Source organism: Pomacea canaliculata, linkage group LG14 (assembly GCF_003073045.1).
Source record: "Pomacea canaliculata isolate SZHN2017 linkage group LG14, ASM307304v1, whole genome shotgun sequence".
NCBI classification, from domain to species: domain Eukaryota; kingdom Metazoa; phylum Mollusca; class Gastropoda; order Architaenioglossa; family Ampullariidae; genus Pomacea; species Pomacea canaliculata.
Window position 1 is genome coordinate 10,084,252 of NC_037603.1, and position 17,914 is coordinate 10,102,165.

Below are 17,914 nucleotides of genomic sequence, written 5' to 3' on the forward strand. Positions count from 1 at the left end.
AGAGAAAAGAAATGAAAGAAATCTCATTCTGCATAGAAAATGTCTTAATTATTACAGCATACCTGTTTTCTTCGTTTTCTCTTTCTTTTTTTACCGACCTTCCGTGCGAGCTAGAAGTGTGTCTGACGAATATGAAAGTTGGAAAGCTAATTCAATTTCTCCTCCCGCTGCCTGCGTGGCGCCGAGTAATGACCGCTCCCCTCGCACGGTGCAGTCACGCCTGCATTAACCCCTCGACTGCACGGTTCACCTGCAACATCCTTTAATCGATCCCCACGAGCGCAGAAGGTCTGCTTTACATCAGGTACACCCCGCTGACCTGACAGGCCATTCCTCTCATCTTCATCGACCACTGAGATGGAGGAGAAAAGGTTAAATGCCAATCCTGTTCCACAAAAACGGTGAACGACGCACGGCAGCTGCTGTCGTCCGGGAAAAATAAAACCGACTTTATTAACATCGTTCTTTCCTCGACAGAAATGAAGACAAGAACAGTTGGGTGATGGCTTCCTTCAAGTGTGATTGAAATATATACCTACATGGTGCCACGGTTCTGTAGAGTGATGCCCCTTTGCTGTATAATTTCTCAACAGAGGGCGGGTCTGAGACGACATGCTCTGAGCATGCGCACACCCACGGTAGTCTATGATTTACTGAGAAAAATTCTATTACAAGAATATGTTAAAAATAAAAAATTACGATTAGAAACTTTTTCACCTCAAGGAGGCTGTCGTCGTTAAAAGTAAGTTATGCGGGGGTCGGGGGTTGGGGGTTTGAAGACATCAAAGGCGGGCACGAGATGTGAAGAGGACTCGACAGTCATCAGATAAACATCATATTAAGGAGTTTTTATGTTTATATTTGTGTGTGTGAGGAGGAGAGAAGGGGAGTGAGGGAGAGAAAGACTTGAGCGGCTGAGGTGGGAGAGGGAAGAGAGTGTGTTTTTCAGAAAGAAGCTTGTCCAGGTGTGTGATTTCTAGGTGACAAGCACTTTTCTAAACATAATCACGTGTTTGATAAATACTCTTCAAAAGCTTATTAGAGAACACAGTGATAATTTTACAAATGATTATCATCACCCTGACCTCACCTCAACCAGCCGAGAGCATGTACGAAGCACGGCTTCCCTACTGACTGTCACGTGACAGGAAGCTACAGGAAATGTAGTTGTGCGCATGCACATCTCTAGACGGAAGTCACCAGACCGTGGCGAATGACAGGGAGACGGGAACAGACGAGGTGTAAATACAACTTGTGGCTTGTCTGAGGGAGGGAGCAGCAAGTGACAGGTGTCTAGATAGCGGGCCGGTAGTCAGCCTTGTAATTCCGCTCTCTACTCCTGGGGTAGACTTTTGTCAGTCCCCCAGTCCCCCTCCCGTACAAGACAGCTCTCATCTTCTTCATCACAAATTATTCCGGTTTAATAAGCCTTTCCAGTTAATAAGTTGTGTTATCGCTCGTTATAATGCTGCTATCACTGTAGTTATATATCTTCTCTCTGGATACACGTAGTGTTATCTCTCTGGTTATTTTGTCATTTAAGTTATTATCTTTCCATCCTGGAAAAAGTAATTGGTCACGGCTGGCCCTACGCCGGGGTGGATTCAGGTTCCTCGTGCCGGGCACGTGGGCAATGGAGGTCCTGTGGGTATTGTGGGTATTGTGGGCATTGTGGGCATTGTGGGTATTGTGGGTGTTGTGGTAAGGCATCCACTCATGCCCTCTCCATCAGCCCACCTCCTGCCCACATGATTCTCCATCAGATGCCTGCTAACACCCCACCACATACCCGGCTAGCCCCCTGAAGGCTCCTTACCAAAACACAAACAGAATAATGCGAGGCCTAGAATAACAGATGAGAAAATTTCAAAGTGAACACAAACAACGGAGTAATATTTCATTATAACAACACAGACAAGACGAGAAGCACAAATATACAGAACAACTCAATAAATAATCCAGTGGATCAGAAGATTTCTCATCAGAGAGTGATGCTCTAGCAAGTCGTATTTTCTCGAAAATAATAATACAGCATAGGCACACACTTTGAACGTGCAAAGGCAGTCACTGGATACTTTCCATCCCATAATTTACAACTTGTACAACATCAGCAGAAGTTCAAGTATAAATTTATAAAGGTAGAATGAGAGTTAAATAAATTTCCCACCCTGTGTTGAGTGTCATATCGTACATCTGCCTTCAGCTTTTATCTGCCAGACATCAGTATGTGCAGGGCGATAACTGTACCGACATAAGTATGTGTATCAAGATGTGAAGGGAGATAACTGTTACAACATACAAGACATCAAAGTAAACATCACAAGATGGCGCTTGTCTATTCACCTGCATGCTAAGGTAGTTCATTATTCCTTATCGGTTCATCGAAGGCAAGAATAAAACCTCGACGTTTCATTTACCCAAGATTTCGAAAATACTCTCCACATGTCGGCTGTGAAATGATAAAATGAAAACCTTTTCCCTCCCTAAAGTAAATAAACAAAGACAACTGCATTCTGTCAGACTGCGGATTCCATGTCACAGAAGAAAATCAGAATAAGAGGTCAGAGTGCCATGCAATGAACTGCTTCCACAGCACGGGTCCAACTGTTATCGTAATTAGTCCCCCATCATGCCCTCCCCCACTAATTAGCACCAGCAAGGCTGCGGCACGACACCACGACAAGGACACCACGACAGCACGACAGCACGACACCACGACAGCTCCACCACGCCACAGTTTGCAGACTGAGACCAAGTGGGGACAGGTACACGATTCCGCCCTCAAGATGTCGCGGCCAATGAAGTTTTACTGTCGGCCATTTCCTACACCAGCGGCGCGGGATCCGCCTGCCTGACAGGCAACGGGACTGGGGACGCAGGACAAGCGAGACAACTCTAAATCAAAGTTCACACATGTTGGATTCCTTTTCTAGCGGCCACCGCATCCTGGGCTCTGATTGTCAGAAGAATGAGCATGGCATTTTTTTAAAGCTTTGCAGGCTGGGTGAAGTACGGGGAGGCAATTCCACAGAGCGATACGTCATAAATGTATTTCAAGGGGAGACAAACACACGCCTTTTGTTGTGTTTACTTTTGTTCACGAGATACAACAGACGACGAGGAGAGATTGAACGATATTTTAACAGCTGTTATAATCAGTCCCTCAATCCGCCTAAAACTAGAGCTGGGCGGAGCTGCAAGAAAAGATTGTTCTGGACTGAAGAAAAACCTAGAAAAAGACATGTTGTCACGTGACCTACAGCAACACACGTTCTCAAGTGTGAAAGTGCCTGCTCCCTTCTCTTCAAACTGGGTGTACGGAGTTCGCATCCACAGAAGGAAATGCGCCTTACAAACTTTATTATCATTTAATGATGTTGTTGTTATCGAAGTGTATCAGCCAATTCAACGATGTGGGCGAGAGAGAATGTGGAGGCATGATCAGACAAAAGTAATCAGAGGCAGGTGATAAAGCTATTTATAGCAAAGAGTTCAGTCATTAACTGATATACTCGGTCACCGACAGCCAGCGAGGGAAGCGAAACAATGGTGATGATCTCTACGCCTACAGCACCAGACACAGTTTTAATTTAGTTTCATTTTAATTTCGTCTGAAAATTACACCTGCTGGACAAGAATGTCATTAAACTCAGGCCTCACCCACTTACTCCGAGAACAAACGGATACAATGTCGTCTGCACCAGGTAACCGTTAGTTGAAGACTTCATTCTCACTACAGGGATTCTGTGAAGACAGAAGAAACGGTGCGACAGGTGCTGAAACATGGCCAAAGTAGCCTAGCCACCAAAGATGATTTAGGAATGTTAGTTGGGCTTGCAGACAAGAAAAAAAATCATCGTCATGTCAATAAACAATCGTTATAATCATCGTCAGGTCAATAAACAATCGTTACAATCATCTTCAGGTCAGCCTGACCAAACTTTCTTCTTCAGCATCTTAATTAGAGAACACAAAATTCTCCGATACATCATCGTTATTAGAAGGAAAACAAAAAATTCTCCTATTCATTATCTCGATTTGAAGGAAACAATTCAGAATCCTGATTAGGAGAAGACAAAATTTCCTATTCATTATCTAGATTACATGGAGAACACAAAATGTCGGTACAGGAGGAGGAGGACTTGTAGCAGACAAGAACTGTCAGCCGGTGTATAGCAGCACCCTGACCGGTATCCAGTCTCATATTCCCATGCTTCTCCCCCGAGAGGAGGGCTGAGAGGGAAGATGATGAGCGGAATCACACTTTGTCTTACACTCTATCCCACAGACACCTCAGGAAGTGTAACCTAATCCGGAGTTGTTGCCCTTTGCTTCCAGCGACGTGGCGAGTTCTCCTTCTTTGGAGTCCTCCTGTTGGGAGGCAACGATCGCAGTACGTCTGTGGTGCGGGGGGATTCTCTAGGCTCAGAGATATAATTGATGGCACTCGCTGTGACATTTGACTGGGATTGAAGTATTGTTTCAGTCGCCAGCACAGACAGAGAGGAGAAGACACGGAAATACCTCCACCCCGGGGGTTGATGTCCATTCAATAGAAGACCACGGAGTGTGTGTGTGTGGAACTAAGTGCATGCGTGCGTCCGTGAATTTGGGTGAGTGCTTGAATATGTGTTTGTGTGAGTGTATGTATGTACGGTTTGCTACAACAACTGACTCGTTGGAGATCGGCTTGACCAGGTGTAAATGTGTAAAGGTCAATATTAACAAAAAAGTCACGTGGACGATTTATCTCCCCGGAAGCACTCTAAGTGTGGGGATATCAACACAACACGATGCCCAGGCCAACAGCTCCCCCCAAACTGTACTGGTTGTACTCGGTCAAATCTTCCCTGAACTGGACCGTCACAAACTTCCGTTTTTTCTCCATTTTGCGCGTGCAATCTACCTTCACAATAATTTGTGCCGACACTTGTAGCGAGAGGCATTCTAACCGACAAAGTGCTTTCCATCACTGCCTTGTATCCAAGACATTTCATTCCCCGAGTATTTACACTCAAGGAGCCTGGGTGACACCGGAAGTAAATCACAGAAAGCGAGTTCACATGGCGACCGAGCAGTTGGTGCACGCCTCCACAGGTCACGACCTCGAGGGCGACTATGGCGGCGATGGGGCATCGGCAAATATGTCAGAAGGTCTTTACAGGAAGCCGGCCACCAGCCTCCATACGAGGTGCGCGCGCATGTCTCGGCGGATTTATGGCTCGGTAAGAAATGGCTGGCAACGAACCCAAAGCCACTGAACACTAAACACATTGCCACTGCGGACTTGCTCCTCCCTTCCTCCCCTTTCATACAACCGTTAGGCACACCGCGGAAAAAACGACGATTCCACCGAAAACTTACAGGCGGGACGAGGGGGGACCTGACATCTGTCCCCAGACACTGAACATTAATCGGAAAGACTTTCAGTTAAAAGTGATGGAAACTCTTGCTCCTTTTTTTAAACCAAAAAAACTTTCGAAATACTTTTTTCGCCAATCGGATTTGTATGAACGCCTCTCACTTTGCAACCAAAGACATAATCAATCAAAACAAAAAGTTTTTAAATAAACTAAAACGGTTCAGCACAAAAATGTTGCAATCTGATAAAAGAATAAAAATGTCGTTTATTTATTTAGAGGAGTAGTATTAACGGGGGAACAATTGAGATTATTTTCAAATAACTCAAAAACAAAACATCTTTGGAAACAAGTTGTATATCGGAATTTTATTTTGACGATCGCACAGTGGTGTGACATGTTTGTTTACTTGTTTACTTGCAGTACAAGTGGTTGTGTTGTACAGCAGTGCAGTCTTGAGATGTTTAAAGCCGCTAATGGGTTCACTGACACGCCGCTGCCTCTGATTGGCTGTCCGCGAGGGCAAGGTTGAAAAGTCGTTTAGCAAAGATGAATAACTCTGACGAAAACGTGTGATGCAATCTTTCCGCTGATCCCCAGTGGCGAGGGAGAGAGAGAAGCCAGGAAGAAATCGCGAAATCTTTCATTACACAGAGAAGAGAGAAATACCAGAAGACCGAGGAGAGGAAAAAAAAAGCAGATCACGTAAATTCTCCACAGGGTCACCAGCAAGATGGCGGACATAACCATGTTTGACCCTTGACCCTGTAATAGAGGTCACGTTCTGCGTTAGCTTTTTTTTTTTTAATTTACTCCAGAGATTAAAAGCGAGGTCGGTAATCACACGTCCTTTGCGCTTCCATGCATCAGTCCACACCACCCATCAGTCCACACCATCCATCAGTCCACACCACCCATCAATCCACACCACCCATCAATCCACACAACCCATCAATCCACGCCACCCATCAGTCCACACCACCTATCAGTCCACACCACCCATCAGTCCACACCACCCATCAACCAACACCACCCATCAGTCCACACCACCTATCAGTCCACACCACCTATCAGTCCACACCACCCATCAGTCCACACCACCTATCAGTCCACACCACCTATCAGTCCACACCACCCATCAGTCCACACCACCTATCAGTCCACACCACCTATCAGTCCACACCACCCATCAGTCCACACCACCCATCAGTCCACACCACCCATCAGTCCACACCACCCATCAGTCCACACCACCCATCAACCAACACCACCCAAGTCCGCGCATCATGCAGTCCAGGCTAGCAACGGTTATTTCAAGGATTAATTTTTTTTCTGTTGAGGTAAAAAGCTCTCGTGCAACATAGAATGTAAAGATGCGGGACCGCAGCCGCCTCGTGCAGTGAGTTGCTCGGGTAGGACCCCGGGTGGTGGTGTGGATCAGCCTCAGCCTCGCGTGACGAGCGGACATTGCTCAGGCAAGATCAGTGATTCATTTTTAACTAAACAGTTCAATCGACTGAGTAGTGTCCGTTGGCTGTGTTCGATCTGTAGTCACAACAACGTGTAGGTGACGTAGACAATGTAGGTGTCGCTGTCTACATGGGTGTCTATAGTCAAGGCGGTCCTCAACTGGCATTTCCGCATTTACCAGACTGCTGCCTGCTGACCTTTACACCGACGGTGTGAGCACAATGGACACAAATGTTTGCATGTGTACGTGTGTCTGTACGTGTGCATGTATGTGTGACTGTATGTGTGACTGTATGTGTGCATGTCTGTGTATGCTGCACACTAAATGTCACGTGCTTGAATTCCTCTCCTGTGATTGGCTGTAATTAGGGGCTCTTACACTGGCTGTAGACGTGAAAAGTGATTAATAATGACAAAATGTCTGCTCGGTCGTCTCCACCCCCCGTCAGCCAAGTCGACCTCGCACATTTCTCAGTGACTGCTCGCCCTTAGCATGAAAGGGAGGAGGACTGACCTCGACTGCAAATCGTTCCGCTGATGGGAAGCTGTCGGTGAGAGATAAATATGCGACTCTCTCATCAAGGCTCGGGTGGGGAGAGGGGTTTGTGGGAGGAGGTTGTCGCGTGTCGGCGATTTTTCTGCTGTCCGTGTTGTGCTTTCCGTACTGCGATGGCCTGTCGCTGGGTGTGTACGTACGGATGGGGAGAACCAAGGGACGGTTTATCGGGTCCTTGTGTAACCCTATCCGTCTCGCGAGCCCAAGAGCCCTGACTCGCGGCGTCACAGGTATCTTTTTCTTTCGGGATGGGACAGCAACCCCCCCCCTTTCTCTTTGTTTCTTTGCTTTTCGCGCGCGTTGGGGTCCTTGGCGCGTTTTTCTGTCTTTTCTGGAGAGTCTTCATCCAGCAACGGACGGCGCCGGACGTGGGGGACGGTGGAGGACCGTGGCCCTAGCGGCCGGCGCTGGTCTCTCACCATCACAAGCCGATTTGGGTGAGCAGAGTATATCTTCTTCGAGTTCCACACTATTCTAGTCTATAGGGCCCGGGTTAGCATTGGTAGTGCGAGTGAGAGGGGTTTTACTTGTTCGAGTTATGTTCACGTTTTTTTTTAGTGTAAGACTTTGTGCCTCACAATGTTAGGATGTTATTAGAAGTTGAGTAATGCTTGGAATGCCGTATGTTGATTGGGTAAATTGTTTCTCTTTACAGGCTTTTTTTTTTGTATATTTTCGACGTTTTTCTTCATATTCTTCATGTCGGATTTGCTCTTCGTCCATGTCGTCGTTTCTGCACGTTGCCTTTCGTGCTAATGTCCGCCATTGTGTCGACCATGCGCTTTCATCTCCTCGTCGGCGCGTGAGCGGGACCCTGCTGCGCGAGTGTGCGGCTTGGCCATCGAGGGAGTACCTAGGGTGGAGGCCGGCGAGCAGGGACTCACGTGACCAAGGTCTACCCGGACGGGAGAACCGAGTGGGGGACAGCTGGTCCAGAGGGAGAGAGGGGGGGTCACCGCTGTAGCGGCACGCAGGCCAGAGAGGGCGGGCTGCCGCCAGCGAACACCTTGAGCGGACATTCGACTTGCCACCCAGCAGTGCGTGCGGGTGGTTTGTCTTCCCTTGTTGTTTTGTTTTTTTTTTTTCTTTTCTTTTCTTTTCTTCGCCTACTGTAACATGCCTGTGCACAGGGCAACTCTTTTATTGTGAATTATTTTTGATGCTTGCCTCCTATTAGTGTTATTTTATGTTTAGTTAATAAACCTGTCTGTTTTGTAGATTTTGTCTTTGTCATCGTTGTTGTTGTGGTCTGCGCTCAGCCTGTGGTTCGAATGGAATGTCAGCAAGCCGTCTCCGGCCGAGCGAAGGGGGTTGCGCGTTCGTCTCCGGCTGTGCGAGCGGACTTCGGGCGTGCATCTTCCGGCGGCTAGGGGGCGGTACGCGACAGAGGTGTGGTTCTCCATCAACACAGCTCGCCCCACAGCTGTCAGTTCCCACGCGGGTTGGTCTCAGAGTGGAAACGGTCAACCGCCACACAGTCTCGCTTGTCATACATTTCACATTTCACTTACAGTTGAGTGAAAGAGAGAGAAAATAAATAATGAAGCTCGTGTGCAGGTGCACGACTGTCTTTGTGTCGCGTATCGACAGTCACCAGTGTGAGCAAGCCGAGACCCGCTCCTCCTCCTCCATTCACTCACTCTCTGAGTGGCGCAGACGTTTCTCACAGAGGGTGAGTCTACTTCTAGCACTCGCTAGCTCTCGTCTGTAACCTAGGACACCAAACTGTCGCCTAGTAAGTTCCACCAGCTGCTATGACAACCTGCACGCTTTGATCTTCAACTGACACACACTCTCTCTCTCAAGAAAAACAGAATAAAAACAGATCATGGAATTATGAAGTTTCCCTTTGTACAGGTCTTAACCGCACAAATATGGACGAATGTGTGATCAAGCGTGACAAACGTTCTTACATGACATCTATACCGATACATACACATGTATATATGAATATATTTGGTCCAAACATCCACCCTCATTTGCAAAGTGTTTATTGGTGTTTTCCCGTTGAGAACGACTGGAATGGTTAAGGATGAATCAAAAGACACCGAGACAAGAGGAGAGGACGGACAGGAACACGTGTTGCAGCCTTGTGTCAACGCTCTTCTCAGACGGTTTACACCACAAGTGGAGGGCCAGCTGCTAGAGTCCCAAGAAAATCAGCCAGACAAGTGTGTCCAAGGTGGGATTGGCGGTCTGCAGAGGGAAATAAAGGGGTATGCGAGACAGGGAGGGGGAGCATCAAGGGCAACTGGGAGGAGAAGTCGAGGTGTATGTGGGGTGGTGGGGGATGGGACAGGAAGGGATGGGATCCAAACAACATAGAGACTGTTTCCAATACCTTACGTGACAACATTTACCACCAAGGCCTCTGTCACACAATAAATCACAAAACACATTTATCGCTGTTACTCACCTGGTGGTCCCAAGTGACAGGAGACATCAACTCTTGCGCACTATGCATAGCCATCTACAACAGACAAACAAATTATTCGTTAACTTTGTGATTATAAGAACAAGAATTAAAATCGTGTAAATTAAAATCATGTAAAATTATTTCTTTAAAACCAAAATTCCTTCCACGGCCCGATTAACCTGCTTCATCACACCTGCGACACGAAAACAAACAATAAAGAAGACAGAAGGATGGGATGTCATGTGGCCGTTAGTGGCGCCCCCTGGCAGGTAAGCACGGGTGGACACGACTCAACAGGAAATGGACTGAGTGTGATCGGTGAAGGTAGGTTGTGCAAAGCCCCAGTAAATCTTACCTTTGCAGCCCTTTATCTGACAAAGCCTGAGGCGGGGATTAAGTGTAATTTCCCTCCCATCCAGCCTCGGGTGGCCGCAACATGGCGGCGGCTTGTGGCAGGGAGACACCCCATTGAGATAGGTACCGTGCAGGCGTCCTCGAGGAAATTGCAACAGTTTTGGTCTGGGGACCACTAGTCCTGTACCTTGCGAAACTGATGCTATCACACACTTGGTGCCGGTCCCCCCAAGTAACAGCTGAGTTAGAAGAGAAATGTAGTGAGGCGAGTGGACCTGTAGGTCTTGAAGTTTCTTACTATACATGCCTCTCATTGTGTCTCCCACATGTGTATTGTTGTCTGTGTGTATTGTGTGTGTGTATTGTTGTGTGTGTCTGTGTGTCTGTGTGTGGGTGGGTGGGTGCTATGGCAGACTGTCATGATGTCTGGGAGGTTGAGGTCATTCCTCCCGGGATGAGTAACGTGTCTTGGAGGTCTGTGGTGTGTCTGTGTTGTCTTTTGTGTTTCCTTGGAGACCATCACTGTCTGCTTGTATTACTCCTGGCAGCAGCAACAGTTGTCCTTGTATCCAAGGGTCAAGTGGTGCACCCTTTATACTCAACCCTCACCTCGACCGGTTGACAATTTAATACTCCACCAGAGAAAAAAAAGATTATACGACGCATGTTTCCATTATTTATCCATTTGTTTAATGAATGAAGTTTTACAGTTAGGAACTTATAATAATTTCATAAAGCACATCAGAAGTTTAATGACACTAATTGAACGAGGGTCTTACAAAGGTCGGGATATGCCGCCAGTGTTTCCCATCCATAAAGTGTCCGGGGATTTCAAACTGACAATTAAAACCGCTGGGGGAGGAGGGGGAGGAGTTCAGACTTTCTCCAATTCCTCCGATGTAATCGAAGATATTTATTGTTAATATTAGCAGTTATCTCTCTGACTCCACGTTTTCATGCTCGTAAAAGTATATTTCAGGAATATTCTCAAAGCTAAAGTCGCAATCAAAATGACTTAGGACCATACCGAGTCCAACTACTACTGTCTCTTCTCTTGTCCATCCTCCTGCGAACATTTAAATCTCAACGTGTCTCATCTACATGCACAATGAATAAACACGGAGGATCAGCATCTTGTCACGATGGTCACACTCCCGTGTCGTCTGCTTCCCCATCTAACATAAAGTCGATGGTCCATCTGTCCTCTAGACACACACCAGCCCCTGACGGAGGACGTGGCCAGGTGGCGACCTTCTGGTTCAATGGCGGAGAGTCGGAGGCTGGAGCCTCACTTTGGCCCGACAGAGTCTGGCGCGCGCTGCAGTCGACTTGACATCGCGCCGACAGTAATCGCCGAGCAGCCCTGTCCCCCGCGCTAATAACCTCCCACTCGGGGGGTCACTTGTGCAGACAGCCTGTCAAAATAAGAAGGCCACCCGTCTGGACACCCTGCAGACGAAAAACAGCAAATGGAGATTCCCACTACAGACAGCTGCGCGGCGCCACGAGATGGTCGGTCCACAACCACCGGAAGTGACATCACATGCAGGGGTCAGACGCACGAGGTCACGCGCTGGTGACCGAGCCTGGCGTGAATGATGGAGCGGCGAAGGTGAGACAGACGTGTGTGTCTGTGTGTGCGTGCGAATCATATTGCACCTGTCTTCTCAAGATAAGAGCTTTTTTCTCCTCCACCAACCGGATCAGCTCTCACCTGTCCAGTCACCAGACAAACTAGGGTTGAGACAAACAAGTGGTGACCACGACCACGTGGCCAGTACACTTCACCCATTTCCAATCTACTTGAACTTTCCAATTTCTGGAGACACGGATCTGTACAAGGGGTGTGACAGTGGGGTGGGGAGGGACAACAGCGGCCTGACAAGCTTGGGTAGCTAACCGTCTCCAATGTAGTTTGTTTGAAGACCTATCTACCTACATCCACTCTCCAAATCCAATCTTGTGCAGCCTCCTGCCACCTGATCACGCATTTTGTGGCTCTCCTGAACCTTTTCCCTACACAGTCGAGAGGAAAATATTCTTCTGTCTGAAGACTGTCGTCTGTCATCTTCATCTTTTCACAGATTGTCTGACACATGTCCACGCTTCTCGAAAAAACTGTTTTCCTTTAGTTTCTGTATGAAAACTTATTATCGGAGGAAGATTTTCAAAGAAGATACTGACCTTTCTAAGATTTTGGCTTTTCTCTGTTGCCAGAGTCTGACCTAGCATGGAACTCTCGACCAATCGTCTACAGGCATAGGCAAGTCACGTGACATGACCAGACTGGGGGGTGCCAGACGCGAGTTCTTCCGGACAGGAGGACAAGTGCAGCATGGGAGGTCCTCACATGACTGCTGTCATTTCCTCAACCTGTTAGTTAGTCTGACTTATTATGGTTATTGCACCATAGTCAAGCCACGAGCAGCAGGTGAACAGAGTCTCGCGCCTGTTGGAACAACTACCTGCAGCCTGCGACGACAGCGACTACTGTGGTGGTTGAAGCCGGGGACGTTGGAGGTCTGCATCGTTGAGAGACAATAACAGTTAGAGGCTCGAGTCGTGTGTCGGTGGTGGAATGGTTGGCCATCAACCACTTTTCTGGTCCAGTGAACGCTAATTACTCTCCACTTCGCTGTTTTCTTTATTCACTGCCTCAGTCACCATCGACATTTGCATAAAGAACTGCACGAGCGGCTTTGTTTTGTAAATAGAGCAACACACGCACGCACATTACACAAACACAAACACACACAAACACACACACATTCTCCTCAAGTGGTGCAATCAGCATAATTACAGAAATTAACCGTAGAGAGAGAGAGAATGAAAACAATCATACACCCGGTATCAGTCTGGCTCAGAACATTGATTGCGAGCTTTCTCTCTCTCCCTCTCTCACTCACACACACACAAGCTGCACGTGCACAATAAATAAAGAGAAAACATTCAATGCCGGGGCAATATTAATCATGGAATCGTCTCTATTTTCTGCAGCAGAGTGTGCAGTGGCACATTAAAAAAACAGACTGACCGCAGCAAGATTCGATTTCTCGTGGTTTAGGACAGAGAGAACGGGGAACGGGAGGGGAACGGGAGGTCCCACCCCCCAACACACACACGCACACACAACCAATATCAGACCTCCATTTTTACCTCTAATGGAGCAGGCGTGTGCACAAACAGACTGAAGAATGATCCCTCGGATACAAAAATACACTCGAGCAAAAGCAACACTAAATCTGTGTTTCATCCTCCTGCGGTTGAAGCACAGGGAGGGACTAGGGGGGGAGACATGTTAGCAGACTGTTGTAATAAACATCTGGACGGCCCTGTGGTGCGAGGAACAGCACGCCATGTTGGGAGGAAATATCGCTCGCTGTTGGTTGTCGTCGAGGGGCTGATGAACTTATTTACGAGCCGTCTGCTCCACGTCAAGGGAGGGGACGGGAGGAGCCAACTCCATTTATCCCCAGTTGTAAAAAACGGCTGCATCAGCAAATTAGTAAAACCGACAACAAAATGATGTTAGAGTGTGAGATGCACCCTGATTAGCTACCCACAGCCAATAGAACAGGACAGATACCCGCCAATGTACCCTGATCGTCACTAACAACCATTAGAAGACCACGATACAGATGCTAAAGACATTCCTGCCAGTGTACCCTGATCATCCACTAGCAATCTATGGGAGCCAGTGATACAGATACCCAGTGATACAGATACCCAGACACCTGCTGCTTCATCTGTATATATCTACAGCCGGGCGTCATTGCCTATGATACAGTGATAGATACCCGGGGATACAGATACCCAGTGATACAGATACCCAGTGATACAGATACCCAGGGCACCTGTGACTTGGTCTCCATCTTTATAGGAAGAGAGACTTGCGTGTCTAGAGCAGGTAATTTCCACCCCATCCCGCTAACCAGACAAGCCATCTACCTGCCACACTTGTACGGGTATTGTACCCGAGATCTCTAAATCTTCTTGCTGGAAGACCAGCTTCTCCAAGATTAAAGTTAACCACTGTTTATTCTGTTTTCTCTTTCTTTCTGTACACACATACTCTACACCAGCACACGGCGACAACAGGAAAGGGGGAGTCACTGATTTTGAAAAAAAATGTCTTCAGTTTGGAAGTGAAGTGGTCCAACAATCAGCCTGAGGAAGGCCGGCGGGTAATTGGTTCCAAGAAGTTGGGACTTGATACAACTGGACCTCTGTCCATTGGTCTTTGTCTGAGTGAGTGAGACTGGAAGAAGCCTGGTGGCAGGTGGCTGGTGTCTGATGTCTGATGGACAAAGCAGTCATGGGGAAGCATGAAGTGAGTTCAGAAAGGTAGCGAGGACTGACACCACAAACAGCAGAACAAGTTAGAAGGGAAAGTTTATAGGCTGTGTGATCAGACTGCCAACCTGTGAAGAAAGCGAATGATGGGTCTTATGTGTTCAGACCTCAGTGACTGGAGATAAGCCGAGCTGCATCATTCTTTTGATGTCTATCAAGCCGATACTTAGGAATGTCAGCCAACAGGGAATTTCAATAGTCGATCCTGGCGAGCACAAAGAAGGTGTCCGTTGCCCTAGGGGTGAGATCATGAAGAGTGGAACTTATCCTACTGACCTCCGAACTTCAAGATAAGTAATATGGCAGACATGAGATATATGATGATGAAAAGTCAAGCTTTGATAAAGAATACCGCCCAAAGTGCAGAAAAAAACAGAGAAAAGGACAGACGAGTTGTTAATGGAAAGAGGAGGAAAAGACCAAGAAATTTCTTGGGACAAGTCAGTAAAAGTACAGTCTTGTCCTCATTCAGTTGAACCCTCTGCGGGGTCATCCAGAGCTTTACGATGGCTGCTGGGATAAGAAAGTTTCCATACTCTCGAAGTTCAAGTCCTGCTCTCGTTCTGAGCTCTCGTCACACTTTCGTCTCGCCAGATTCCACTCCTGCTCTCGAATCCTCCCCACATGTTGACACTCGTGTAAATATTGCCCTGAACTATGTCCTCCCCCCACCTCCAACTACAGCAAGCAGCCATGCAATATTTTTCAAACATTAAATAAGATTCATCCAGACAAACCAATCCTTCCAACAACCGGTTGTTCTTGGCACCATGCGAGAAGGTTCGGCGAATTGATACATGATGGCACCCTGCCATCTTCTCTCCGAGATGAGGTGGCTACATACTCTCTCCCTCTCCCTGTGTGTCTCTCTCCATCTCCCTACCTCCATGTCCTTCTTTCTACCCCTCATATATATTTGCGCCCCCAATATACTATCTATAGGTTACATTTCGGGTGTATCGGAGTGTTCGTGTAGTTGTATCTGTGTACCCGAGGGTTTGCCTGCACATCGCTTCCCCTTACTCTACCCTCACATGTAAGTTAATTTCTATTTACACAAAATTGGTTCTTTTTTAATTACTCTGAAATTTTATTTACAAGTAGCTCAGCCCGTCTCCCACCAATAAATCCCTCCTTATCATTGCTGCTTTTTGTGGTCGTGCGTGCGTGTGTGAGGTTTGTTCTGGGTACCTCTCCCCCTCACTTCACCGATAGCTGGATGATCAAAGCCAGGTGTGCACACCACTAAGCATGTTCACACACCTCCACGAGACAGTGAGCGCCTCCCCACAAGAAACACATCCTCCTCCAGGGACCGAGCCGCCACCCGGCCCTCGTTCCGCCGTGTAATTACCCGTGGCGAGGATAATGCCAGCTCATGCCAGCGGTAATGCCAGCCGTTGCTCTGCCGCTTGTTGTTGGCAAACACACGAAATCAGCCGAGTGATCCCTTCTTGATCATTAGCCTTGTAAGTGTAGAATGTTTTTAGCGACTCGAGTTGTGAAACTGAATTTCAAGCGAGGGGCGAGGTGTGGTTGTGGTGTGGCTTTGCTTGGCAGAGCATGCTGGGAAGGCTGCTGACAACAGGAGTGAGTGCATCCATCTGTCTGCGCAATATATTCGTCTTGTGCACCAAAGTCCACAACCAGGTTTGATGGCTGCAGTGAGACTGGCTTGCTTCAGACAGGATTTGAGCTTGCCTGCAAACGAGGTCCATATTCATTGATGTTTAGCAGCAACTTCCATTCCTCATGCAAATCCAGGATTTCGGATGCACATCTCGACCAGCAGGAAATAATGGATTACGTTTTCTCGCCCTCGGACAATAAGTCAAAAGCTGAAGAGGTGCTTAAAGTAAGTTGGGCCTCAGACAGCAGCCAACAGACCCTCGGCATCCATCGGGTAGCTAGTCAGCGGGTGGCAACGAGGCTCTGTGGCAATGAGGGTCTGTGGCAATGAGGGTCTGTGGCAATGAGGCAACTTAAACAAGCCTAAAGCATGACATCGATTACTCACCAACCACAAGTCATTCAACAAGTCTCATCTTGCCTGTAGGAGGGATGTGAGTGTCTAATTCTCGGGTACTTCACAAATGGCTACAAAACTCCATTCCATTTCCTTGCGGTTTACAAATGGGAACAGATTTTATGTGCAAGGTATAGCTACCTCTTATGGTAATAAGAACACTAAAAAGGGGTTAAAATGGTAATTTTAATAAATCAGAAGTATTAAAAAATTGCAACAAATGTATAGATAATTGTAGATGTCGCTCCAGAAAAAAATTACTTTGTAAAAAATTAATTTTTTACAGAGTTATTTACCGGCTATTTTATAAATGACAGAAAGGTTGAAGTTTGTTTACTAAGAGATCATTTCCTGTCCGTTGAATATTGTCACGAGGGAGGTGAAAATAGCGCGGGTCAGAGGTCAGCGAACTGGTTCCATGTGTCAGCAGGTCCCGAGCAGCGAGCCGCTTAAAGATGATGGACGGTTGTAGGAATTCCCTGGGTGCTGGGCTTGCTGGCTTGCTGGCTGGTTGACTTCTCGACAGGTCTGCAGGTCAAGCACTATTGATGTAAGCTCTGCAGATGGACTGTGGCAGTGCCAGGCAATCCTCTCCACCATTTCTATGGCATCAGACACTCCAGCCATCACTTCTTCACGAGGACACAAGCGCCTTTTGTACGATGGTACCAAGGGTGCACCTCCTTCCCTGGAATTCTTTTTGCAGAACTTTGTTTAATTTTTTATAAGGTTCATTAAATTTATATTTTTATTATTGTAAAAAGTGGGTTCTCCTATGATTTGAGTGGTTTAGCCGAGATAGAATCATCGTTGGACGACTAAACGGTTAGCTTGCCATGCAGGCAGAATGTGGCCACCCAGCAGATTGTGTTCTGGAACTCGGACCGTTATTTGGCGAGTAAATCATTGATTCCATCTTCAGGTCTTCGTGGAAAATCATTTTCAACCGAGACGAAGGGCGAGCGAAACTTTTTTGCAAATCTTGTGGCCACGGCCTTCACCTTGCACTTTCGACATTTTTGTTTGCCAGTTCCTGTTTGTTCTTCTGGGTCCCGGGCCTTCCATCTCTCTTCCACGTGTTTCTTCGTCGCCTGTACCTCGGAGAAAGACTCATCACCCTCGTCGTCTGCTCTGAGTGAGGAAATAAAAGTTTCTTATCGGTGTCTGCTTTGTGTGCGCATGTCTTTAGCAAACCCCTCCCCCACTTTTTAGTTGTCCAGCAGCGAGGAATGGGGGAGAAAAAAATATCAGAAACTTCAATACTTTGTCCTAAAATGTGTCATGTACAGCGTTCACAGAAAGAAATTCCAAAAAGTCTGCTATCATCACAATTCTATTCTCCGGGACTCGTGCTTGAGTGAGCGTCGCTTACGTCCCCT

General features: G+C 47.2%; 1 protein-coding gene across 5 annotated transcripts in view; it reads right to left on the reverse strand.

Annotated features, from left to right (window-relative positions):
• Positions 1-17,914, reverse strand: part of LOC112555635 — a 143,836-nt gene that overhangs the window by 58,343 nt on the left and 67,579 nt on the right. For all 5 annotated transcript variants that reach the window (XM_025224065.1, XM_025224066.1, XM_025224064.1 and 2 more), the window contains one exon: positions 9,803-9,856. In XM_025224065.1, the coding sequence (XP_025079850.1) occupies positions 9,803-9,856 (54 nt within the window). The remainder of the gene's footprint in view (positions 1-9,802; positions 9,857-17,914) is intronic.